The sequence below is a fragment of the Amphibalanus amphitrite genome, unplaced genomic scaffold, assembly GCF_019059575.1.
Source record: "Amphibalanus amphitrite isolate SeventyFive unplaced genomic scaffold, NRLGWU_Aamphi_draft 000656F_arrow, whole genome shotgun sequence".
In the NCBI taxonomy this organism is placed as follows: Eukaryota; Metazoa; Arthropoda; class Thecostraca; order Balanomorpha; family Balanidae; genus Amphibalanus; species Amphibalanus amphitrite.
The window spans coordinates 211,276-236,315 of record NW_024882150.1 but is presented as its reverse complement, the minus strand read 5'-3'; the positions used below and the strand labels follow the sequence as shown (position 1 = coordinate 236,315).

General features: G+C 46.8%; 2 protein-coding genes across 3 annotated transcripts; both read left to right on the top strand.

Annotated features, from left to right (window-relative positions):
• The first annotated feature begins 3,325 nt into the window (after positions 1 to 3,325).
• On the top strand, positions 3,326 to 10,889 carry LOC122364096 (facilitated trehalose transporter Tret1-like). The gene is made up of 5 exons (XM_043334166.1): positions 3,326 to 3,481; positions 5,572 to 5,894; positions 6,224 to 6,356; positions 9,295 to 9,503; positions 9,815 to 10,889. The coding sequence occupies exons 2-5, from the start codon at positions 5,697 to 5,699 to the stop codon at positions 10,829 to 10,831; spliced, it is 1,557 nt and encodes a 518-aa protein (XP_043190101.1). The 5' UTR covers positions 3,326 to 3,481; positions 5,572 to 5,696; the 3' UTR covers positions 10,832 to 10,889.
• Positions 10,890 to 17,631: 6,742 nt separating this feature from the next.
• Positions 17,632 to 23,259, top strand: LOC122364102 (facilitated trehalose transporter Tret1-like). Of its 2 annotated transcripts, none has more exons than XM_043334174.1 (5): positions 17,632 to 17,768; positions 19,124 to 19,317; positions 19,473 to 19,605; positions 21,684 to 21,892; positions 22,136 to 23,259. In XM_043334174.1, exons 2-5 carry the CDS (start codon positions 19,141 to 19,143, stop codon positions 23,180 to 23,182), a joined length of 1,566 nt encoding a protein of 521 aa, XP_043190109.1. In that variant the 5' UTR covers positions 17,632 to 17,768; positions 19,124 to 19,140; the 3' UTR covers positions 23,183 to 23,259. The 2 variants fall into 2 exon arrangements, with proteins under 2 accessions (XP_043190109.1, XP_043190110.1); XM_043334175.1 differs by lacking the exon at positions 17,632 to 17,768 and adding an exon at positions 18,219 to 18,302.
• Positions 23,260 to 25,040: the final 1,781 nt, after the last annotated feature.

Sequence of the window (25,040 nt, the reverse complement as noted above, 5' to 3'; positions counted from 1 at the left end):
CCACCTGATTTTCAAAATTCTTTCACCATGAGCTTGCCTGTACATTTCTTAGTCTTCTCACAAAATTTGACGCGAATCGAACGTAATCAGCGGTAAGGAGCGCGATGTAAAGACGGAACCGTTCCGTTCCGTCCCGGCACAGTCTACAATTCAGGCGGCGCGTAGCGGTCGGCGCCGGCTGCCGAGTCGCCGCGTCGCCGCGGCGACAGGATGTTCACTTTACACCGCTATTACTAGAACAGTTGTGAACCGATTTTCTTATTGCTTGCACGATAAGATGTGCAATTCAATTCTGGACAGGTAGCCATAATTAATTTCGCATTAATATTATGAGATATTGGCGAAAAACAGGAGGGGTGGGGCGAAATTCGCTCTTCCCCCTCCACTGCGAATGCTAACATACGTTTGCATATGTGCCATTTTCTTCAAAACTTATGAATGGCCCACTCTAATTTTTTTCACAGGTTGTTAAAAATATGGTAGGCAATGAAATATATGAAAATGAGCCAAATCGAAGGTGACGTGTTTTTTGCTATTTCAATTTTTGTGCTTAAGAACAGAGTTAAGCAAATTTCAAGGTCATACATCTAAGTAGGTGCAATTCTAAACAAATGCTTAAGAAATTACCTAAACAGTAAGGTTTATTTCATTCAAATCAAACAAGTATAACCAAAGTTATGGTCGTTCAAAAATATAAAGATGCAACATTTTGTAAAAATTTGATGCCCTATATTTAGAAGACCTGTGGTCAGAATGTGCAAAAAACATCAATGTAATGTCCGGGGCGACACAGGAACTCGCTCACAAATTTATAATGAAATCGCTGATGGTAAGGTGCAAAACAACCGATTTTTGTTCGATTTGACGTGGAATGCCCCAGGTGTATTACGTCATGACAAGGTGCATTCTGATTCAAGGCCCTGATATGGCGCGGGCGGTCTACTTCTACTTGCAACTGGTTCTGATTGGTCGGTCCGCCCCGGCAGCGTGCGATGATTGGTCTAGACAGAACCAATAGTAATGTGCCAAACGGTGTAGGGTGCCCAGCAATTTCTTATAACTGGTTTAACATCTGCAATGCGGTCACGCAAGTTGCGAAACAGCCTTACCGTAATTGCAGACTGCAGAGTGCTACATATATCTTTTTCATCTCTTACCAGCATGTTTTGGAATTGTTCTAGGGAAGTACCTGTAATACGCTCGTTGGAATTGCGACGAACCAAGTTATCCGTGTATAATGACGTCAGTAGGAAAGTCAGCGCATGACGCCATACCACTCTAAGGGGAAGTTGGGGCAAGAAAGACATCAGAAGCCTCTTACGCCAAACTACTTCAGCTAGATACAAGGAATCGGCAGATTATATCCGTAGAAACTTGCCTGCGGCGGCAAGTAGGAGGGGAGAACCGTCTAAGACGCCCCCTTAACCCACGCCCCGCTGGAGGTCCACGCCCTGCTGGCGGGGGGGGGGGGGGTTTGAACACCTTCCAACTCGGCTCCTGGGACACGTAGCGATACGGGGAAGGCGGCGCTCGAAAGAGCGTCAAAAATAAGGACGAAAACACTTAAGCACTTTTTTTGGTCAGGTCAAAGGTCAGGTCACCAGAGGTCATTGAAGGCAAAATTTAGACGATTTTCAGGTTGCATGTCGACAATTTTCAAGAGCCCAACGGATAACTCGGAAACTGATAGAGCTACAGCGTGCCGGAAAAGCGCATTTAATAGCCTATTAACGCCCTTTCTGAATATTTCTCTTAGAGTTGACCTAGTGTCAACGGTTTTGCCTGCAGGGGGCAAGAACTGTAAAATAACCGATTTTTGTGGAAACAGATTTTCTGCAATAAGTTTTGACTCGACGTTACTTTTGCCAGCATCGTGTTCCTCTCGTCAAGACATTCAAGACGTTAAGACGTCAATTCATTCAGCGCTTAAGCGCAAACTGAGGGGCTATCTCCGGCAGCTAGAGCGCGCCGACTGAATTCCCGTGTGTCCAGGATGCGATGCGCGGACTGTATGATTGGGGTAGCATTGGGGGTGCCCGGACACACATAAAAATATACAAATCGACACCTATGGATGTCATAAATGAACCTCTGCACGGGTTTCAGATGTCGCAACTTCGAACTCGGTGCCAGAGGAGCTTTCACTGTACAGGACCTAGTATCCTCTAGAGGTCTCACAACTTGTATAACTCGGATTTTTCCTAAAGGTCACATGAGGTCAGGTCGGTCACCACCATTATTAGTCAATGGGGAAAATGAAAACTGCTATTTTGGCGCCGGGAACGATCTCAGGCTATCTCAACCACACAGAATTGTGATTTCATGCACTCCTTGCAAGTTCCGATGCTTCACTTTTTTGCATTGTTGACCTTCATTTATGACACGTCACAAGGGTCATATGAGTTTTTCGTCAATAACTCCTGATCAAATTGAGCTAGCAATCCGGGAAAGCCACCAATGGACTCGGGAAGACCTGCCGAATCGAATGATATGCGACATGACCTCCTGCGACCAACTTCGTGACTGAGGGCTCTCCTGACCGTTTCCCGAGGTCTTAACACCTCAAGTTGACCTCACCCAAACAAAAAGTATACTATTCGACGCTCATGAGCGAGGCAAACACGATGCTGGCAAACTTGCGACTCTGCGGCCGTTTTTTGCGAAGTTATTTACCAAAAACCGAACCCATGCATGGAGCCACTTGACCTGACCTCCAGAGGTCACCGGTGGACTTGAGACCTTAAAATCGGGTACCCGTCGCTGCGTCTCGTAACGGTGCACACGCTCCCTTTTTCCGCGACGTTCTCTCGTGTAAATTTGTGTAACTGTAGTCTGTAGTTTAATTTTCCGCTCGCTCGAAAATGTAATTTATCGTTGGCATACAGTATAATGCATACCAAACTTAGCCGGCAATAAATTTTCAAGACATCAGTCCATACGTCCACATCAGACCTCACTGGTTTTTGAACTCGGCCTCTGGCTCGCTAAAAAATCCAGTAAGGACTTCGGTTTTGAAAAAGGTGCTTACACCGGCCTCCTTCGGTATAATGCAGACCCATAGACCTCTGCATCACCGAGGCATACAGAGGTATATGATTGAACTGGTTAAACGCCGTGCAGTTTTTCATTTACACTTGATAAATCAGCCTCGGCTAGTAAGAAAACAGAATTTTTCATAATATCACACAAGTTAAAATGGCATCGTAACAGGTTACTGCAAAATTCCCCATATTATCCGGTAATTCCATGCCCTTGCCCACGAAGTGTGGAATTAAGGACCTTTACCCATTGCGTTATAAGCCTTGGAGCGGCGCCAAGGTAAGATATTCCGCGGAGGGTGCTCGGGCGCTCGGGTGCTCGGTGATCAGATCTCGCCCAGCCGCTGACCGGGCAGCATCCACCCTCGTGAGCCTCCCCCGCTGCGTGCGCGCGGGACCATCAGCGCGTGCTGTGATCTACGACTGCGGGACCCGAGAGACTGGTGAGAATGCAGCCTAGAGTTCTTGGGCTGCTTTTTCATGGGAAGCATTGGGCCTTGTCTTAACCCGCGCCGGGCCGGGGGTGTCTGAACACCCTCCTTCTAACTCGGCTCCTGGGCCACGTATACGCGGTAAGCGGCAATCGAAAGAACGTCCAAAATAAGGACGAAAACACTCTAGTCATTTTTTGGGTCAGGTCAAAGGTCAGGTCACCAGAGGTCACCAAAGGTCAAATGTTGGCTATTTCAACATTTTGTAAACATGCCAACGGCTAGCTCGTGGACCGATAGAGCTACAGCGTCGCGGAAAAAGCGCATTCGATAGCTCTTTTAACGCTCTTTCGCCAACATGTCCTCAGATTTGATCTCAAGTCAACGGTTTAGTTAGCCTCCAGAGGGCAAAAACTAAAAAAAAGCCGTTTTTACGAGACGTGTTTTTTCGACAATTACTTTTGACTCAAAAGAGCCACGACATTACTTTTGCGAGCATCGTGTTCCTCTCCTCAAGCCGCGTCGAATGAACTATAATTTTATCTTAAAAGGTCAAATTGAAAATTTGACCTCAGGTCGAGGTCATGACCTGACTGGAAAAGGTCATGTTGCATTCAGTCGATCCGCATCGTCGAGCCGAACACATCTAAAGCGTTTTCATCGCTCTAGCATGCATCTATCAGAAGTTATTAGCGAAAAACTGTTGATACTACATATTCGTGACATGAGATGACCTCGGGGACATAACGAGGGGTCACAGGTGCCATTTTCCGGTTCAGGGTGTCAATTTTACCTGCATCCCCGATGTTTGAGATTGTCTGGCATGGCGTTCGTGCAAAAGAGACGCTTTTCAATTTTCTCCCATTGATTTATAATGGAGAGGCCGCAAAATTGACCTGACATTAGGCCACCGACATAAAAATTCCGAGATATACGTTTTAGATACGTTTTTTGTTACTCTTATCAATGGCTGAAAGTTTCAAGGCATTCGTTCACTCGGTGTAGCTATGACGAACATTCTAACATGTTCTGAGGTGAGGTCACTTGGCGCGGCCTGGTGACCTGACCTTGAGCGATATGGGTCTGTAATTTTCGAAACATGTGCGAAAAAATACACAAACAAGTGTGCCAAAAACGAAACGAAAGAAGATGCATGTATGCATGAATATTGCATAATGCACATCCTTCCAAGCATGGGTAATACGTAATGCATGATGCACCGGCAGATCAGTCATCAGATAGTCTGTCACGTAATGAAATAAAGGGTTGGGGAAGCCCGGCAAACCCGTTCTCGGCCAGTTTGTTTAAACAACTCAACTGTTTGTTCTTTCAATGAGGCAGCTCTGAGAATGGTGGCGCAAGAAGATAGGTAACCATTTCTAGGATCAATTCGTCTATGCAACTAATTGATCGCCTTAGTCGTGGTTGAGAATTTCACTTGTTATACAATTTGTAGGGACTGGGCATATGCTGATAATTTCTAAATTTTGATGCTATACCCTGATGTGATGTTTTCCCCGGAAGCTGTTTCTAGTCTCGCAAGTCCGTTGCATTAAATTACTCATCAGGAAGGCTGACGTCGTTAGGGGCTGGCACCATTGAATTGTTCAATCATTTTTTTTCTTTCACAACGTCACTAACTTCCATCGGCGTTTCTGCCATTATTTCCAAATGCAGCCCGAGTTACCGGCTTCAGCCGGATGATGCCGTAATCCGACGGCGTAGAGATCGGGCACTCTGACGTCACAGGATCTCTCTATAACCGGTTTGCGATGACCTCAAACACTACCGCGAAAATAGCGAACGTTTCACAGACAACTGTGCGCTCTTATTTTCTTCGAAACTAAAACTTGAATGCACTTTACTCCACAGAGCTATTATAGTTTCTCTTTACCCAGCGTCTAACAAATCACAGACAGGGTTAGGAAGTTAATACATGGTTTAGCCTCGATGTAACGAGTAGCATTGGAAGCATTAAAGTGGACGTGTCACGTTAAATATGACGCTTGATAAATGAATGTTGTGATGGGTATAAAATACTCACTGTTGTCTCAGCTCACCCGTCATGCTGCCGCAATTATTTATCATTTCTTCTGTTCCAGAACGCCTGATCGGTCCGGCAGCCCACCATCATCATACTGCAGCAATTACCTATCGGAGGGTTCGTCCTTCTATACTCGTTCAGCCTCGGAACTAAAACTTCAGCAGGACTTGAATAAATTTGACCATGAATACTCCTGAGGTCAAAATGTCAGAGCCGTGTTATTTAGTTAGTCATAGGCCCGAGGGGGTCCTTCAAACACACGTGGCCATCACGCCGACCCTGGAGACCCCTGAGCTCGCTCATACTGTGAAGGAGCCGGTGACGCTGCACGACTCTGGGGACCACCATGATGGACTGACCGGCTGTCAGCTGCTGCGACAGGTGGGTCTTCTCCTCGTCTCTTCCCGTCCTATATCGAGTGACACCTCCTCTTCTGTGATTATTTTGAGCAATAACAATAGACAGATCATTCCTTTTTGTATTGATAACTTAGTAATATTCATTACAGTAGCTCACTCCACCTTATCGTCACATCGTGCCTTCGAGTATTTATCAGCCTCAATAAATGCAACGCAAGTCTTATATGAACTTCTCTGTGAATACGGCTGCGGGCGCCGCTTCATAAATCACCATTTTTCGAATGTCCGATATAGGTAGTTTAGGAACCGTGTAGCGGCTGGTCAAAGTATGCGTTACTGGTTTATTTTCAGGTCGTCATCGGCGTTATCGTTGCGATGGTCACCGTGTCGGTTGCCGCCAACAACGCCGCCTCTGTGATGTTACCGCAACTGATGTCCAACGGGTCCGACATCACACTCACTGCGACGCAGGTCACTTGGTTCGGTAGGTGTTTGTTATATTATCACGCAATGCTCTATAGTTTATAAATGTACGTTCATACTTAGCGGATACATGACCAACGGCAATCGTCGGCATAGTAATATGAATATTATCGATAAAGCGAATGCAACGTTTAGCCTAAGAAGATCACTTCAATATTTCGGTAGGCTGAATGCATTGTTGGATAGCTATTCGTACTTCATTATCCTTCCAGGCGGTGGGGGGGGGGGCAATTTTTTGCCCCCCCCTTTAGTTTTTTCGATATATCTCGAGAACCGCTGCGCCGATCGTCACCAAACTTTCAGTACCCTCCCGGGAGCAGCTAGCGCACATGGTGACCAAAAATTTTTCCAAAGGCTATGATAGGTTGGCCGCTAATGACGTCAGAGTGACGTCATTTTTGCCGTTTTCGACCCAAAAAAAGGTTTCGCGGGAAGAGCTGTCAGGCCTACAGCTTTAGAGATACAGAAAAATGTTTAGGACATAAAAGGTGGGGAATCAAAAGGGCTACAAAACTGCTATTTCGGTTTTTCGAATTTTTCGGATTTTGACCCCAAAAAATCAAAAAATAGATTTTTTGAATATAATAGCCAAAAAATCCAAAAAGTTTTTTGAATTTCGAAAAAACCGGAATATATGTGATAGCCCCTACCGCCTTCTGTCTACATACCAAATTTGAGATCGATACCTCTTTTTTTGGCCAAGTTATAGGGGAGATTGGGGTGGGTTGTATCAGTTTTTACTCCGAGACCCATAACCTCGTAACTATCCGTGATAAACTCATTATTTCCATACCATCCCCTTCCTTGATTCTTCTGCTTTTTTGTGCTAAGTAACTTTTCCGCTACCTCTACCAGTTTTTCTTCTACGGTCTCCCGAATAGAACAATGTTTTTGATACAACTTGCCCCATGGCTTGGGTGAGTTGTATCACATGGTGGGGTAATTTGTATCACTATTTCACGTTTCAGGGAGTGTGCTTGCTACTGGTTTTGAACATAACAACAACATTAAATGGGGTTAATACAATGTATAGGTATGCTCAAAGGCTTCACTTTATTAGACCAAACTTTGGTCAATGCAATCCGAACGAAACATCAACAGACTAGACGCAAAAGTGGCCCGTTAAGAGCAAAGAAGCCAACACATTGTGCCGAAATGGAACGAGCATTGACTAGCTACCTACAAACGCGAGCCAGGGCTTAGCTTTCGCGATCAAAAGCAACATACCCATACATACATACATACATACATACATGTTACAACATACCCCACCCGGCTCTGATACAACATGTACCTAGCCGCCATCTTGGAAAAAACATCCTCGTGCTAAAAAAACAGCGGACAGCTGGAGAAATCCGTTTTCACTCACGCAGCCTTAGAACCTACCCTCACCACCGCTACGGAGATCTTTCAAATTCGTGCACATCTAAATGCCCAGAACACACATTTTCTTGCAACTTGTTTTTTTAGAATGACATTAAAAAAACATAAAATCGGCTCTCACCTCGAGACGCGTCCACTCAGCCACAAGACAGAACAGGGAAAGATGGCGCCCGGAAAACCTCGTCGGCTGGTCGTGTCGCGAGCGCCATCCATTGGATAAGTTTGGCGCAATTCGCCCTGATACAACTTGGACATGATACAACTCTCCCCGCTCTCCCCTAGCGAAAAAACTGTTCAAAATTGATGACGTCAAATTTTCAAACTTAATTTTTAGCAATTCTAGACCTCGTAGCGCAAAACAAAGACCACCATTAGACTCCCCGTGACGAGCTGCATCGAATCAATACCCATTTTTATGCAAAAATATCAACTTTGAAATTTGACCTTTTTTGACCTGACCTTGACCTGACCTCCACCAGAAAGTGACCTAAACCGTATCTGATGGTCTTATAACCAACACCATTGAGTTGGAAATGAAAAAACTGGCTATAAAACATGCATCGCATAACCCTAGTAAAGTTGGGCTCATGTGGTGACCCTTGGTGACCTTTGGTGACCTGACCTGTGACCTGACCTGGTATGACCAGTGACCTCTAATAGCAACATATGTACTAGACAACTGACGCCTTATCGCTGATTTTCGACAAAATGCGTTTTACTCGGTGTTATAGCGCTTTCCCTTGAAGCCCCGTGAACGGTGAAACATTTTATCTTTGACCTGACCTGTGACGTCATCGGTGACCCCGAGGTCAATGAAATTTGGTTTGCTTCGACAAATTTGACAGGGCTATCGAACGCCGTTTGAATTTTCCGGATCCGTCCAGTAGTTTCGGAGATACGGGGGGGCAAAAAAGTCCCCCCCCCCCCCCATCGCGCGGAAGGTGGCTGGTAGGCCCACCGCCTGCCGGGTTATCCTTTCTATATACAATTACAATGTCTACTGTCCATGTTGAAAGCCTGCCAAACGCGTTTTAAAGGGACCCTCCCACCTTCAAAAAAGTTAATGAATAGGCATGAAAGTGATGTCGCTCGGTTCAGAAAGAGCAAAAACGAATATCTACCAAATTTCATCGAAAAATATTCACCGGTTTTCAAGATATTAGACTTTTACTTTTGTTTACTTTTTGGGATCTCCGCTGTTCCTAGCGACTTTATTTGAAAGTGCGGCATTTGTTGCGCGCAAAGCAGCATATACCACCGCGTGCTACAAAACGTTTTAGTCAAACATTTAACGGACGTTCGAAAGCCTGATGACGTCATCAGATTCCCGTAATGGTTAAGAGATAGGGACCACGCTGGTCCCACCCTGCAAGTAAAGGGAAGAAATTTCTTGAACACCATAAAGCTGCGGGGGTTGCGACCAGGATAAATGGTGGTTTCTGAGCCTGGCCGCAAACTTGGCTATCTCAACTCAAAACTAATGTTAAGGTGGGAGGGTCCCTTTAAGGGAATGCTCGGACGATGACAGTTTTTATTCCTTTGTGTTTTACATGTAGCTAGCGTGAATTCGCTGGCTGCGGCCGCGGGTTCGACCATGGGTGGCATGGCGGTGCACCACCTGGGACCTCGGAGGGTGCTGCTGCTGCAGGCCCTGCCGACCATCGCCGGATGGCTGATGCAGGCCCTCGCCAACGGATTTCCTGTGCTGTTCATCGGACGCTGCCTGGTGGGAGCCTGCACCGGTCTATCAATGAGCGCAGGACAGGTGAGAAAAACCCTTCGGAAGCGTGTGGTCGTCAGAAAACGAAAATAATTTTAAAAAGGCATGACCCGGTCAAAAGTGATCAATGATCATAGCTAGTACCACTGGTTGGATTCATTTGTTGCCTCACCTGTAGACCAGTTCAGAGCTGTGGAATAAGAGAAATAAAGAAAACTCCTTGGAGGACGGCCAATCCTTGACTATGACCTATTAGGTCGACTCAAGATCTGGTAGGTGCAGGCCAATCGAAAGGCCAGCGGTATGGCGTGCAGGCACAGATGGCGCTCGTTTCACCACTGTGCGTCTCATTTCAGGTGTATCGAGCCGAGATGTCTTCCCCGCAGATCCGCGGACGACTGGTCTGTCTCGCAGGACTCTTCGACAACGTGGGAGCTATCCTAAGCTACGTCATCGGGTACCTCCTGCCGTGGCGTTGGGTGCCGGCCGCATTCGTCATCGTGTTTCTGGTGCCCAGCGCGCTGGGAATGCTGCTGGTACCTGAGTCGCCCTACTGGCTGATGGGCAAACAGAGACCCGAAGACGCCCGACGCAGTCTGCTGACGCTGCGTGGAGACCCGGCAGTGGCTGACAAAGACCTGGCGATCATCACTGAAGCGTGCAAGAGTCGTCAGAAGGCGCTGACACCTCGCGAACTGGCAAAGGAGATGTCTAAACTGTGCGTGCTGGCGCCGTTCCTCACTGTTCTGGCGTTGTTTGCTTTGGGCGCCTTGGCGGGGCTTTCGATGTTGACTTACCTTGTGGTTATCTTCAAGGAGACTGGTTCGTCACTAGATGCGCACCAAGCATCTATCTTGTTTGGCTGTGTACGCACTTGCAACATGTTCCTCGTGCTGTACATGAGTGACCACTTCGGCCGGCGGCCGCTGCTCATATTCTCCAGCGTCGGTTGTACGCTGACCACTCTGAGCATGGCGGCATTTCTGTTCGGCCGAGACCAGGTACCTGAATGGGCCGGGTGGCGGCAACTCTCGTGGCTACCGCTGGCGCTCATGCTGTTCTACATCATCGCCTTCGACTTCGGCTTCGGACGCACCACGTGGGTGGTGCATGCCGAACTCCTGCCGAACCGCGTGCGATCGGCGCTGTCAGGTTTCGGTGTTCTCATGCACTTCGGCAGCGCGTCTGTTTCCATATTTGCGTTCCCATTCATCCGCGATGCATTCACGCTTGCTGGGGCGTTCTGTTTCTTCGCGCTGTTTAGCTTTTTGGGTCTTCTGCTCACGGTATTTCTGATCCCTGAAACAAAAAACCAGAGGCTGGAGGCCATCGAGGCATTCTACGTTCATCGTTTTCATCCCGAAAGAAAGTGACAGTTCTGTAATTTGCTTACTCAGCGACGATTACACGAATGACATCGTAATTTCATTAGCACATGGTTTACTATTGTGAGCGAGGTTTTTAACCCTCGCCCCGTTGGGGGAAGTACCTTCCCGGGCATCAATTTGACACCTTCACACAAAATTTCAAGACTTAGGTCACCTTAGGTCAGGAGTTATTTAGGTCAAACTGAGGTCATGTTCGAGCAAAAATGAGCAAAAAACATGCAATCTTGAAACGCTCACCAAATCTAGGTACAGTTACCAAGCAATTTCAAAGTTATTCATATGGTCATGTAGACGAAAGGCGGCGCTACAAAACTGCTATCTCGGATTTTCAAAATTTTGGGTTTTTGAACCCCAAAAATTAAAAAAAAATTGACTTAAAAGAAAAACTAAAAAAAACTAAAAATCCGAATTTCGAAAAAAAAACTGGAATATATGTGATAGTCCCTGCGCTCTTCTATATACATACCAAATTTCAGATCGTTTTAGCCAAGTTATAGCGAAAAAAACTTCAATGATGATGACTTCAAATGATGACGTCAAATTTTTGAACTCAATTTTTAGCGATCGTAGACCGCGTAGGGCAAAACAAAGACCACCATTGAACTCCCCGTGACGAGCTACATCGAATCAATACCCATTTTATGCAAAATATCAACTTTGAAATTTGATATAATTTGACCTGACCTTGACCTGACCTTGACCTGACCTTGACCTGACCTTGACCTGACCTTGACCTGACCTTCACCAGAACATAATCTTAACTGACCCCAAAGGCTGCCTGACCCACATAATCGTATTTGGCATATGAAATGGACCATAATACATGCATCACATGATATTTTCATATTGTGACCCTCAGTGGGTCACAATTGTGACCCTTTGTGACCTGACCTGGTATCAGTGACCTCAAATAGCAAAATATGTGTTTGAAGAACATTTCCCCATCGATGATTTTCAATAAAATGCATTTTACTCGATTTTACAACGCATTTATTGAAATGCCTGTAAACGGTGAAAATTCGAACTTTGACCTGACCTGTGACGTCATCGGTTTGACCTAGGTCAATAAAATTGGGTCACAAGGTAGTTCCCTGATGGGGCTATCCAACATCGTTTGCCGCTTGTCGCTAGGTTGCGTGGTTCTCGAGATCTTGGGGGTGCAAATTGCCCCCCCCCCCCCCAACAGGGCGCGTTGCTCGGCAGAGGCCAACGGGGCGCGGGTTAACATAGCAAATCGTCGATAGGCTAGACAGTTCAAGAAACACTAAGCACGCCACTTCAGATTCAAAACGTCCTCTACGAATTGAGCGCTTTGTGGCACACTGCTATGTGTAATTATGTTCATTTCCGAAATGCATAAGTGCTGACTTTGCGAAATGAGCGTTTGGTTGAAATTGAGCGAGTTTTTTTGTGACCCTAGCTTCAGTTTTAAATGTCATGTTCCGTCTGTTGGTATACCGACTCCCTGGCCCATGCGTTTCAGCACTTCGCATGTGGCCTAGAGCCGATGTGTGATTAATTCGAGGTAATTTACACCAAAAAGAGGTGTCTGGAGCTTGTGCAATGGTATGTTATAAGATGATATTGAGGCAATGATTTGATTTTACTATATGTTTGTGTTTTCCTCGTTTCTTCTGTTGTAACGTTTGCTGAACTTTGTTGTGTGCGTGTGCATTAAAAAGTCCATTTATGTAAAAGGTGATTTTTGCATATCAATTGACGAAAGTTAAGTGATGAACTGAACATAGTTAACACACTCAGTGCCTACCACTTATACATATATCTGTACTCGTAGGTAATACTAGTACCATAGACGTAGGTACGTAGACGAGACGTATGGTAGTATGGTCGTCTACGTAGACGTAGACGTAGGTATAGACGCATGGTACCATAGACGGCGGAACGGGGAGGGCACCGGGGCACTGTGCCCCCCTTTGATTTTGGCATTTTAACATTAGCCCTATGGGCGTTGCATGGAAAGAATGGGACCAAAAGTCGGCAGTGCCCCCCCCCCTTAACCCGCGCCCCGCTGGGCTATTCAGCCATACGCGCCCTGCTGGGGGGGGGGGGGCAGATTCTGCCCCCCCCCTGTCTAACTTCCGAACCGATGGTCGTAGAAAGACGGGAAAAACGGCAATCGAAAGCTCTCAACAAGGCGGATCTTAAGAGCCCAAATTTTTTTGCTTAAGTAGGTCAGAGGTCAGGTCAAGGTCAGGTCAAGGGTACAAGATGCAAGTTTCTACAGTATCGGCCTTGCACCGTAGTTGCCGAACAATGGACTGAGACTGATTGCCCAAAACGTGTTCTTAGACTACCAAGACAATATTCGTTGCATACAATGTCATTTAAAGGTCAAGGTCAAGGTCAGGTCAGGTCATGTCAGGTCACCAAAAACAAAATATAGAAAAGGGCATGTGCGACACATGTTTTATGGGTCATTTTACTCATAGAATTCAATAGGCACACTCAATAAGTGATATGGACCACCTCTGGATAAATTTCAGGTCGAGGTCAGGTCAAGGTCAGGTCAAGTGAGGTCAAATTTTGAAGTTGGTTGTTAAGGCCTAAAAAGGTGTCTATCTGATGCAGTTTTTCACGGCGAATCGAATGGTGCTATTTTTGTTTCCGTACGAGGTCTAGAACTTCCAAAAAAAATCATTTTTCAAAATTTGTGTGTGTCGTGACGTCATAAAATTTTGAATAACTTCCACATTTTTGAACCGATTCTTCTAAAAATTGGTATGTAGGTGCACATAGACCAGTTCTTTGACATATATTCCGGTTTTTTCGATACACTCAAAATTTTGGATTTTATAAATATTTTCCCCAAAAAGTCGGTTTTTTGAAAAATTTTGGGCCAAAATCCAAAATTTTCAAAAAACCGAGATAGCCATTTGATAGACAAAGTAGAATCACGTATAACCTTTTTTGTTACGTCTTGATTCCTTTAAAAATGAAGATGTTAGCGGCGTTTGAAATTTTGCCATTTTTGAGGCGAAAATGGCGAACATGACGTCACTAAAACGTCATTTTCTCAAAAAATTTCCGACGGATTTCGCTCAAATTTTCAGGGAACGTGTCAAATTAATGTATGATAAGGTACTGAAAGTTTGACGTCGCTGGCGTAACGCGTTTAGAAGTTATTGGCGAAAAACGGGAGGGGGGGCAGATTCTGCCCCCCCCCCAGCGGGGCGCGGGTTAATTGAAGGTATTCCGCCGCTACTGGGTAATACCAGGGAATATTGACTTGCAGGTAATACTTCACCTCCCTATTGTATGAAGCGTTTACCTGCCCTTTGTCTTGGACAAGACGTACCACCTGACGACCCGCTTGAGAGTTGTTATTTGGCTCATGTCTGAGGTTCAATGTTCGCTCGTCTCGTTCGTATTCACATGTGAACATGTGTTTACCATTATAAACCGTTTAGACTTTTTAGTGGATGATCTTCAAACTGAGGAGCTTCGTATGTGGCAAGGCGATGAAAGCAACTTTGATATCGTCTTACAATAGCAAGGACACGAGCTAGTCTCGGTTTAGTGTCGGACACGTGTTTAGGATTTATCGCAAGAAAACGAGAGATGGTGGCAAAATAACCAGGTCATGATCTAGTCAGGAATATGGGAAGGGGTTAGGAGAGCACTTGAATCCCTGCAGGGCTGGAACCTTCTGGAACCCTGAATACCGGCTGGAACCCTGAATAGTGTAGAAATGCATTAACCCACGTTCGTCGGGTGGATGAAGAAACGGCAAAAAAACTGTGGTATTGTTTTAAGCTGACGGCTGACCTGTGTAAAAACTGGTGACAGATAGCCCTTATATCGCGTGGGTGAGAGGTTTGGAGTTTTGTCATCTCTGTCCGAAGCCATTGTCAGAAAAAAATGTTGAAGACGTTTCATGGCCTAAGATGACCTCAAGGGCATACAAGGGGTCACGGGTGCAGTTTTCCGATTCAGGTGTTATATTTACCTGTATCCCGATGTTTCAGGGCATTTTTGTTCAAAAGAAGCGCATTTCAGTTTTCATTCTCCATTAACTTATAATTGGGAGATATACCTAAATTGACCTGGCCTTAGGTCACTGACATCAAAATCCCGAAATAAACAAATTGTTGGCCCTGATTCCCTCATACCAAAGCACGAGTTTCAAACATCTATAGGATGTAAATTGTAGGAATGACAGAACCACAAAGTTTTTAGAGGCATGGCCATTCAACTTGACTTGGTGACCTGGCCTTATGCGACTTGGAGTCAAAAATTTCACACACGATGCGAAAATGATGTATCATAAAGCATACCAAGTTTCGTGGCGCTACGAGCCGCGGTTGTTGTCTCACACGCAAAAAAAACAAAATATTGGCAGGTATGGCTAAAAACGCCCCCAACAGGGCGAAAGTTAATGTTTCTTGAATTCTTGCCCGCCCCTAAGCCACCATTCTGAAGGACGTTTTTTGGTGGAAGACGAGCCATCTGCGCAATCAGCAGCTGACAGGCACTACATATATGTCTTGTTGCCGGCGGTGCCACAGCTGTGCTTTTTGTTGTCTACGAGTATAAACAAATGATGGATTACTGCCAGTCGCATTGCGCCAAAGGCGCCTGGTGATAATGGATTATTCAATTAGGTGTTGTCGAGGCATGGATCTTCTGAGAACTCAACGAGGATGGTGCCTTGAACCCGTCATTGGCCCAGGAAAGGAAGCGCATAACGCTACCACATGGCCCTTGCAATGATTTATTAACTGAAATGCTATAGGTACGATTGACAACTTCACGTGATAATTTCTCCTTTGGTGACATCTAGTGAGTTCTGCAATGACCTAATCGGAAAATGATCTGTATGATTCGGAAAGATCATATTACGAGCTATTTCTTCCTTTTCCAGAGTCCCTCTAACTTTACGTTTCGAGATAATCGGATGGACCAAATACAGCCCCCCCCCCCCCACCTTGGTGGCTGTGACCCTGATCTCCAGGGCGCAGATTCAGAGATGTTGCCCTCGTACCTGTGTAATGTGTATATTATTAAAGATCGCCCCTAGAAATGAGTATGTAAGTGCTCGCCTAGAACAATTTTAAAACATTGCCTTGAAATATGCGTTTCCTTCAACGACATTTCCCAGGGAGATAATATGCTGCGGTTTTGTCTAACGACGAGCTGTCATCATCAGCGGCTTAGCTGCTGGGTGATATGAACGTTCAAACATGTGAAATGATGCTGGTCCCATGCATTACAGTGGGCAATATACGAATACAATACATGAGCAATATATGCTCTTCGTGGGCAAGAGCATTACTGCGAGAGCGATTTCGCAGTCGCTGCGAAATATATCCAGTCTTACATTTTGCGCGTGTAGTCGTATGAAGAAAATACACTTAACGTAAGTAAAATACGTAAGAGAGAGAGAGAGAGAGAGAGAGAGAGAGAGAGAGAGAGAGAGAGAGAGAGAGAGAGAGAGAGAGAGAGAGAGAGAGAGAGAGAGAGAGAGAGAGAGAGAGAGAGAGAGAGAGAGAGAGAGAGAGAGAGAGAGAGAGAGAGAGAGAGAGAGAGAGAGAGAGAGAGAGAGAGAGAGAGAGAGAGAGAGAGAGAGAGAGAGAGAGAGAGAGAGAGAGAGAGAGAGAGAGAGAGAGAGAGAGAGAGAGAGAGAGAGAGAGAGAGAGAGAGAGAGAGAGAGAGAGAGAGAGAGAGAGAGAGAGAGAGAGAGAGAGAGAGAGAGAGAGAGAGAGAGAGAGAGGAGAGAGAGAGAGAGAGAGAGAGAGAGAGAGAGAGAGAGAGAGAGAGAGAGAGAGAGAGAGAGAGAGAGAGAGAGAGAGAGAGAGAGAGAGAGAGAGAGAGAGAGAGAGAGAGAGAGAGAGAGAGAGAGAGAGAGAGAGAGAGAGAGAGAGAGAGAGAGAGAGAGAGAGAGAGAGAGAGAGAGAGAGAGAGAGAGAGAGAGAGAGAGAGAGAGAGAGAGAGAGAGAGAGAGAGAGAGAGAGAGAGAGAGAGAGAGAGAGAGAGAGAGAGAGAGAGAGAGAGAGAGAGAGAGAGAGAGAGAGAGAGAGAGAGAGAGAGAGAGAGAGAGAGAGAGAGAGAGAGAGAGAGAGAGAGAGAGAGAGAGAGAGAGAGAGAGAGAGAGAGAGAGAGAGAGAGAGAGAGAGAGAGAGAGAGAGAGAGAGAGAGAGAGGAGAGAGAGAGAGAGAGAGAGAGAGAGAGAGAGAGAGAGAGAGAGAGAGAGAGAGAGAGAGAGAGAGAGAGAGAGAGAGAGAGAGAGAGAGAGAGAGAGAGAGAGAGAGAGAGAGAGAGAGAGAGAGAGAGAAAGCGATTTGGGTGAGTTCAAACGGATGAGCAGCAAGAAAAGCCCCAGAAAAACAACGTCAGGTTTGAAAAATGAAAATCTCTTCAGCACTCGCAGTAATTAATGAGCAAAAGTCAAAGGGCAATCAAGCTTGAATTGATAAAAAAATAGCCAGAAAAAATGCGGAGCAAACCATTCACGTTCTACCAACCATCTATCTATTTGATGAAAAAAGGCAAAGGGCAATCAAGCTTGATTTGATAAAAGATGAATTAGGTAATTAGAAAAAACACAGGCACATCAAGCCCTCCATATTCCATACAATATCTAACGACTATTCCAAACTCCAAACCACGCATCCATGGGCGGCTTCATTACGCAATACACCGTATATAGTACTTGTCAGCAATGGGAAAACTACCCGGTCATCTGGGCGACATCCTAGGCGTCTGCGCGGCCCCTGACGTCGTGTTGGAACATAGCCAAAGGTCGGCTGGTGTGGGGCGTCACGGGGCCTCGGGCCAGACCGCCTGCGGCCACAGACCGGCCAGGAACTGCGGGGATCGCCGGCGGTGGCACCGACGCGACGACGCGGCGTGCTGGGGAGGAAGTGACGGAGGACGCCGCCTGACGGATCTTCGGACACATCAGGTGGGTGCTGAGTAGGTATCGATTGCCTCTGTTTGATTCGCTCTTTTAGTGCATGAAGTTTGCGTGATATCGTAGGCTGTCGTCGTGTGGCAGGCGGCAGCGCTTACGAACAACACAGGTTTTCCAACACAGAACGTAATCAGCTAAAAACATCGGCAGCCCCAGCTAGGGGTGGTTGAGGGTGGTGCGGTTGGGAGGGGGGAGGGATGCGCCGAAATTGACAGCCGGAAGTCTGTTTATTTCCTCGCACTGACCTAGCCGCTAGTCGCAATGGCAAAAATCGAGACGGGCCAGCGTCCCTTTCCCGGCGGACGCCAACATAATCAAATCGGCTCTCAGGTCAAACGGTATTTAGGGCCTTGGGTCAAACGGTCACCTCATGTCAACTCACATTCTTGATTCATTCAAGTGAGCAGCAATTTGCAATCCTGGACGACTAGATCGACTGTTCAAAAGTCAACCACGACGCATGAGTGATTAGCTGTAAATGATGGGACATTGCAAACAAACAGCCCGGATGGACCATTAACCGAGGTTAGTGATGTTGCATAACATTTCAAATGTAACTCATTCTGCATCCCGATTGGTTTAATCGCTGATCCCAACTAAACCCGACGATCTGGTAGCTAGATGTAGAAGCAAGTGCTCCGCAACCCACTATTGGGAACATTTTAGCTTTGACATTTTTATTTAAAAATATTATATTTAATCGTTGTTTTCTTTTTCACAATCCATCATTCGTTGACCCTTTTCTGGATGTCGGCTTTAAAAACAATTTGTATAACGCGCTCCTCGTGTCGTCTTAGGTAGACTGAGTTTTTCCAAGAAAGCTGAATCAATCAGCTTAACACAAATCAGTGCATATGAAGAAAGGTTACATTATACACTGCGCAGGTTTCGCCCCGACGTTAAAAGGAAAAGTCAAAGTCACGTCCGGCTGATTTCACCGGTGAATGTGCTGAATGTGCATTTATTCAAGTGTAAACAGTTCGAACGGAGAGCAGACTGGTCTCTGTTTCCTGAGATGCGGGGACCCATGCTTTTCTAAACAAACGTCAAAAGAGCTCGAGAAACTTCATTATGTAAGTGATCACGTCACTGAGGGCCATGTTCTGATTTGTCACTGTGAACGGGGACTGTGCCTGATAATAAAGTCACAATCCCTCATAGTAACACAGGCCAGGCGCAATGGCCTTTGACCTCCGCGTTTAAGCAGTTGCCCCCTCCCTCCAGCCCAGGCTGAGGCCGGCCTAAATCTGACCTTGTAAGGTCACACCATCGCTCTGCGCTGAAGGTTTTTTTAATGTGTCTGTGTAAACAAACGCCAATGGTAAACAATCGGCCACCATTTTCAGGACACGGAGACGAAAGCATGGCTGGCTCTGAGCAAGTTTCGGAGAAGTCTGTCGCAACAGAGGATCGCACCAACGAAACGGAGATGGGGCCAGTGGTCCCTGCGGTTCTCACAAGTCCCGCACAAGCTACTGAGAAAGTTAACGAAGTACCAGATAACCATGATGGTCTCGCCGGTTTCCAGCTGCTTCGTCAGGTCAGAAGAGAACAGAAAGGATTCACTTTGTTGCTTTATCAGACTGACAAACGTGACTTAGAAGACTACATAAAGATACCTTGTCCCGTTTCGTTATGCAATGCCGATGTATTTCACCTGACAGCTCAACGGTTAATGTTAATTACGTGTTCCAGGTTTTGGTGGGTGTCATGGTGGCCATGATCACGGTCTCCACGAGTGCCAACAGCGCGGCGGCCGTAATGCTGCCGCAGCTGCTGTCAAACGCGTCCGACATTCCTATCACGGCCGAACAGGGCATATGGTTCGGTAGGTACACTCGGGGGCAGATTGATGTTCTACAACTCTTTATCCACCGGGTTCCTATGGCTCAGCGTTGGCAGCAGCCGCCTGGTACCGGTAGACTGTGCCGCTTCACTTACTTGTCAAGCGGCACAGCCTATCCACCCGTATGACACCGGTCTGGGTCGGTGGCTGGAAGGTGATGTGGGCCGCCTGTGACGTCAGCGCAGCGGTGAGGGCCGAGCCCGGAGGCATGGCTCGGGTCGGCGCGGCGCAGCGGCTGGCGAGGGCTGGGGAGTGAGGTGGGGTGGGAGCACGGACATCGCGCGGCTGAGCGAGTGTAGTTAACTTTCGCGTCTCAAGGCGGCAATTATTCTACCTAACAATTGTGCTAAAGCAGTTGTTTAAATGTCCTATCCCCAAGACAGCGCCTATCATCATACTTGCAATGCACATTACGACACACTTAGCGTGGCAATGGGACAGCCGATAGAACTTATGTCACTCGTGCATCGAGGTGTGGAACTATATATTGTATAACATATTAGTATTAAGGCCTTGATTGAGCAAATTGGTGTCTATTGTTTCGCACGGCAATCGTCCAGAGACGTGGGAACTGGGGTTATGAGTAGTGCCGCAGTCAACGCCCCAATTTAAAGCGATTATTACTGTTGCTCTAATATGTGGTCGCAGCCCCCAATAGCAAACCGTTCCAACTAGGAGCCAAAAAGTCGGCCACTCAGAGGGGTTCGAACCGGGCTTCTCCCACCGGCCAATTCACGACACAAGCGTTCCTCCACTGAGCTGCCGAGAATAGTCCTCGTCTGCACAAAACAAAATGACATTCACCCGCTGACCGCCAATGACAGTATTGTGACATTTGATCGCGTTTGACCGCGGCGGGTGGTCGCTGGTTTCGGCAGCTCAGTGGATACGCGCTAGCGTCGTAGGGTGACCGGTTGGAGAGACCCGGTTCGAACCGTCCCAGGTGCGTGACTTATTTGTTCCTAGATGGAACGGTTTGCTATTGGTGGCTGCGACCACACATTAGAGGAACAGTAAGAGTTGCTTAAAGTTGGGACGCCGCGCTATCCAAAAACCCCAGTTCCCACGTCTCTGGACGATTGCTGTGCGAAATGATAGACACCAATGAGCTCAATCAAGGCCTTAATACTTATCTGTTAAAAACAATGTAGCTCCGCAACTCGATGCACGTGTGATATAAATTCTATCGGCTGTCCCAATGCCACGTTTAAGTGTGTCGTATATGTGCATGGCAAGTATGATGATAGGCGCTGTCTTGGGGATAGGACATTTTAACAACTGCTTTAGCACAATTGTTAGGTATAATAATTGGCGCCTTGAGACGCGAAAGTTAACTACACTCGCTCAGCCGCGCGATGGTCCGTGCTCCCACCCCACCTCACTCCCCAGCCCTCGCCAGCCGCCGCGCCACGCCGACCCGAGCCATGCCTCCGGGCTCGGCCCTCACCGCTGCGCTGACGTCACAGGCGGCCCACATCGCCTTCCAGCCACCGACCCAGACCGGTGGCATACGGTGTGGGTAGGCTGTGCCGCTTGACGAGTAAGTGAAGCGACACAGTCTACCAGTACCAGGCGGCTGCTGCCAATGCTGAGCCATAGGAACCCGGTGGATAAAGAGTTGTAGAACATCATTCTGCCCCCGAGTGTACATACGCTTCAGGGCACTAAAGAGTCTTGAACTTTTCATCCCAAAAATGGAAATAAACATGTTGTAGCTATCTTTTAACATACTTTATATGTGGATGCCCACACTACGAGACCTTGAAAAACGAGTGCGAGTGCGAAAAGTCGCATTTTAACACGGAACCCTATGGGCTAGTAGGAAAAGTCACGCCCATGCTGTCATATGACTTTGGAGAGGGCTGATACGCTTCACATTGATATAATACCTGTTCCAACCGTCAGAGTGCAGGGCAAATGCACTCACTTTCTCAGTGTTAAAAAACCAATTTCGGGTCCCTGTAGGTAAATACAATGTGCATTATTAAGTAGCTGGGGGTCACTGTGTATGTGTACTTTTATGATTACTGTAATGGCCGATCCCGTCTCCCGTCATCTAGCGAGTGCCCATACCCTGTCTGCGGCCGTATGCTCCACCATGGGCGGCATGGCGGTTCACCACCTGGGACCTCGGAGGGTGCTGCTGCTGCAGGCCCTGCCGACCATCGCCGGATGGCTGATGCAGGCCCTCGCCAACGGCTACCCCCTGCTGCTCGTTGGGCGCTGTCTGGTGGGCGGCGTCACTGGGTTTTCACTCAGCGCTGGCCAGGTGAGGGGAAGTGACAGCACTCGGCAACCTTGCCACTTAAACAGGTTGCAATGTCATGGTGAAAATATCCAGTGAATTTTCACGTACACTCTCGACTTTCATGATAAATCGGGGCTTGAGAAACGTTTTTTTTTTTTTCTAGGTTCAAAGGTGGAACGGGTCCTAACTACTTATTCATTTGAAAGTTGGATTCCCATCTAAGTGAAAATTGTATGAGTTGTCAAAACGTGCGCCCATTTCCAGGTATACCTGGGAGAGTCATCATCGCCCCAGATCCGCGGGCGGCTGGTGTGCATCATCGGCTTCTTCAACAACCTGGGCAGCATTATTTGCTACGTCGTCGGCTACCTCCTGCCCTGGCGCTGGGTGCCTGCGGCGTACATCATTGTGTTCCTTCTGCCGAGCAGTGTGGGAATGCTGCTGGTACCCGAGTCGCCCTACTGGCTGCTGGGCAAACAGAAACATCAGCGGGCCCGTCGCAGCCTGCGGTCCCTGCGCGGAGACCCAACTGTGGCCGACAGAGACATGGAAATCATCACAGAAGCCTCCAAAAGTCGTCACAGGGCGCTAACACTACGCGAGCTGGCGAAAGAGATGAAGAAAGTTTCGGTGCTAGCGCCTTTCTTGACAATCACAGCGTTATTTGTTCTGCGAATAATGGCAGGCATCATGACTGTTCTCACATATACGGTTGTAATTTTCCAAGAAACGGGCTCGGCGCTTAACGCCTACCAGTCTTCCATCGTGCTCGGCTGCGTGCGAATGTTCAACTCGGTGTGCTGTGTGATATACGTGAGTGACCGTTTCGGCAGACGTCCGCTGCTCATGTTTTCGGGGATCGGCTGTACGCTGACGTCGCTCGGCATGGCGGCGTTCCTGTTTGCCAGGGACCAGACGCCCGAGTGGACCGGATGGCGCCACATCTCGTGGCTGCCCCTGCCGCTAATCCTGTCGTATGTTGTCGCGTTCGACTTCGGGTTTGCCCGTACCGGGTGGGTGGTGCACGCCGAGATTTTCCCAAACCGGGTCCGCTCGGCACTGGCAGGATTCGGTGTCCTGGTTCACTTTGTCACGTCTTTTGTGTCAATTTTGGCATTCCCGTACATCAGAGACGCGTTCACACTAGCGGGAGCCTTCTTTTCCTTTGCTTTCTTTAGCTTCCTTGGGCTGCTGCTCACGATGTTTTTCATACCCGAGACGAAAAATCAGCGCTTAGAAACGATAGAGGCATTTTTTGTGAGACGTTTTGGTGGTCATCAAACAGACAATGCAAAAAACGGCGAAAGTTAGATACGAATTGAACAAGTCACCTTGATTCACATACATATATATGCTATGGATATCTCAATAAATGGAAATGTGATTAATTTGTATCTGACGGTCTTTATATTTTACGGAAATTTGAGAGTATAGACTATGCGTGAATAACACGTTATTTGCCTGGAATCAGAATATGGGCCATGGAAAGACAATAACAAGAAGACCTGACCACATCACTACATTCTTTACCTTGAAGAACTTTTAAAATGTAGGTGTAGAGTCAGACTATCGTTCACCTTTTCGTTTTTCATTTCATCAGTATGGAGAAATGTATGATTTTTTATTATTACGCAGATCCAAGCAGGGGGTACGCTCCAGCCTTTTTCATAGTATTCGAAAGCGTGACAGACACTCGTATAGGGCTGACTACACCTTCTGTTCAGCGATGTATCCGCGTGCAGCATCCGCGAGCTAGCGGCCAATCAGTGCTCGGCAATGGGCGATGCAGATAAGACCGTGAAAATCTTCGATAACGCCTCCCACTTCTTAATATGCTCTGCAATCTTTCGCTCATCGTAATCGTCTTGCATTGCACCAGTGCGTCGGCCTCCGAGAGGAACACCAGCACGGTCGGCATGGCACCTGCTCCCGGTCAGCCTGTTTCGGCAAGTACCGCCCAAGCACTGCTTAGGCTTACTCCATCTAATGGTGTGAACCCGTCCGATTCAGCAATTGCTGACTTGACGGCCTTATTGCCGACTTGGAGACCTCCTTGTTGGGTTTGGCTGTGCAGATTACAGGAGCCTTCACCCGGCAACGCATTAATATCCGGCTATTAAGGACCACGGCCCTGAAAAACCTAGCCAAACTTACATTACCTCATCAAGTGTTTCCCCACGGTATATAGAGAACTGTGTGTTTCCCTATGAACAATGAATATGCTTATTTCATACTTAATGCTATTATACGTGGACCGTCACAGTTCACACTAAGGTACTCTGCAGCCTCCAGGGCCCAGAAATGCGCATTCAAACGGATTTACTATACCAATAATGAACCAAACTCCGTTAGTTCTACCTATTTGCTTCTCAAAGGTTTCTCAAAGCTGTCTATGTAGTAAGTACACTACCTACCTATATAATAAAATTTCGGAGAAGCCGACATAAAAGTATAGTCGAGTGTTGAGCTAGGATTTCGGTATGCGTACAATCGATCGAGGTGCAAGGGACGTGACCAGACAGATATTACAGAGATGTTTAGAAGCATTGCCTTGTTGGACCTGGTGACGTGATGGATTATTCAGTGTTGTCAAAATGTGACATGATCAATTCGAGACACGAGCAGCACAACACGACGCGTCGTGTTGAAATACCATATTATTCCAGAGTATCCACACGGTCGTTTTAAGTTGTGTTTCGGGTGTTTCGGGTGTTGTCCGATATTACATGTAGAGGAAGGTGGATGAGGGCTGAGGCCCCTATCCGAAGTTACTCATCCTAAATTTGCCTACTTTTAAATGGTGCGTCCCAAAACTAATTCCGTGCGCTACGCACAAAGTCAAGCGGAGAGAATCAAATAGAAAGGTAGGCCTTATAATAATTAATCTATAGGTAATTCCACATATGGGATTATAGATAAATTATTAAAGTACTTTTCTTTTTAAAATAATATTGTTAAACTATAGTTTTAACAAAGGCTAGATAATTCTAGAAACACTTAGGTACGTTGCGAGATAACGTGGTGAGAGGTGAGAGGTTTGTGTTCACGGATATACAGGGTGATCCAAAAAAATTGGAACCCCTAACTTAAAATGTCTGTAAGTCAGAAAATCTTCACTTCATTGACAAATTGCAAACACCATTAGAAAGAGCGTTCAATTCTCTATAAA

Excerpts from the sequence above, each read along its gene's own strand:
- LOC122364096 (XM_043334166.1), top strand. The coding sequence starts at position 5,697 with ATGAATACTCCTGAGGTCAAAATGTCAGAGCCGTGTTATTTAGTTAGT. Across the intron at positions 6,357-9,294 it reads GACGCAGGTCACTTGGTTCG|CTAGCGTGAATTCGCTGGCT; the intron begins GTAGGTGTTTGT and ends TTTTACATGTAG. Across the intron at positions 9,504-9,814 it reads TATCAATGAGCGCAGGACAG|GTGTATCGAGCCGAGATGTC; the intron begins GTGAGAAAAACC and ends GTCTCATTTCAG.
- LOC122364102 (XM_043334174.1), top strand. The coding sequence starts at position 19,141 with ATGGCTGGCTCTGAGCAAGTTTCGGAGAAGTCTGTCGCAACAGAGGAT. Across the intron at positions 19,318-19,472 it reads GTTTCCAGCTGCTTCGTCAG|GTTTTGGTGGGTGTCATGGT; the intron begins GTCAGAAGAGAA and ends TACGTGTTCCAG. Across the intron at positions 21,893-22,135 it reads TTTCACTCAGCGCTGGCCAG|GTATACCTGGGAGAGTCATC; the intron begins GTGAGGGGAAGT and ends GCCCATTTCCAG.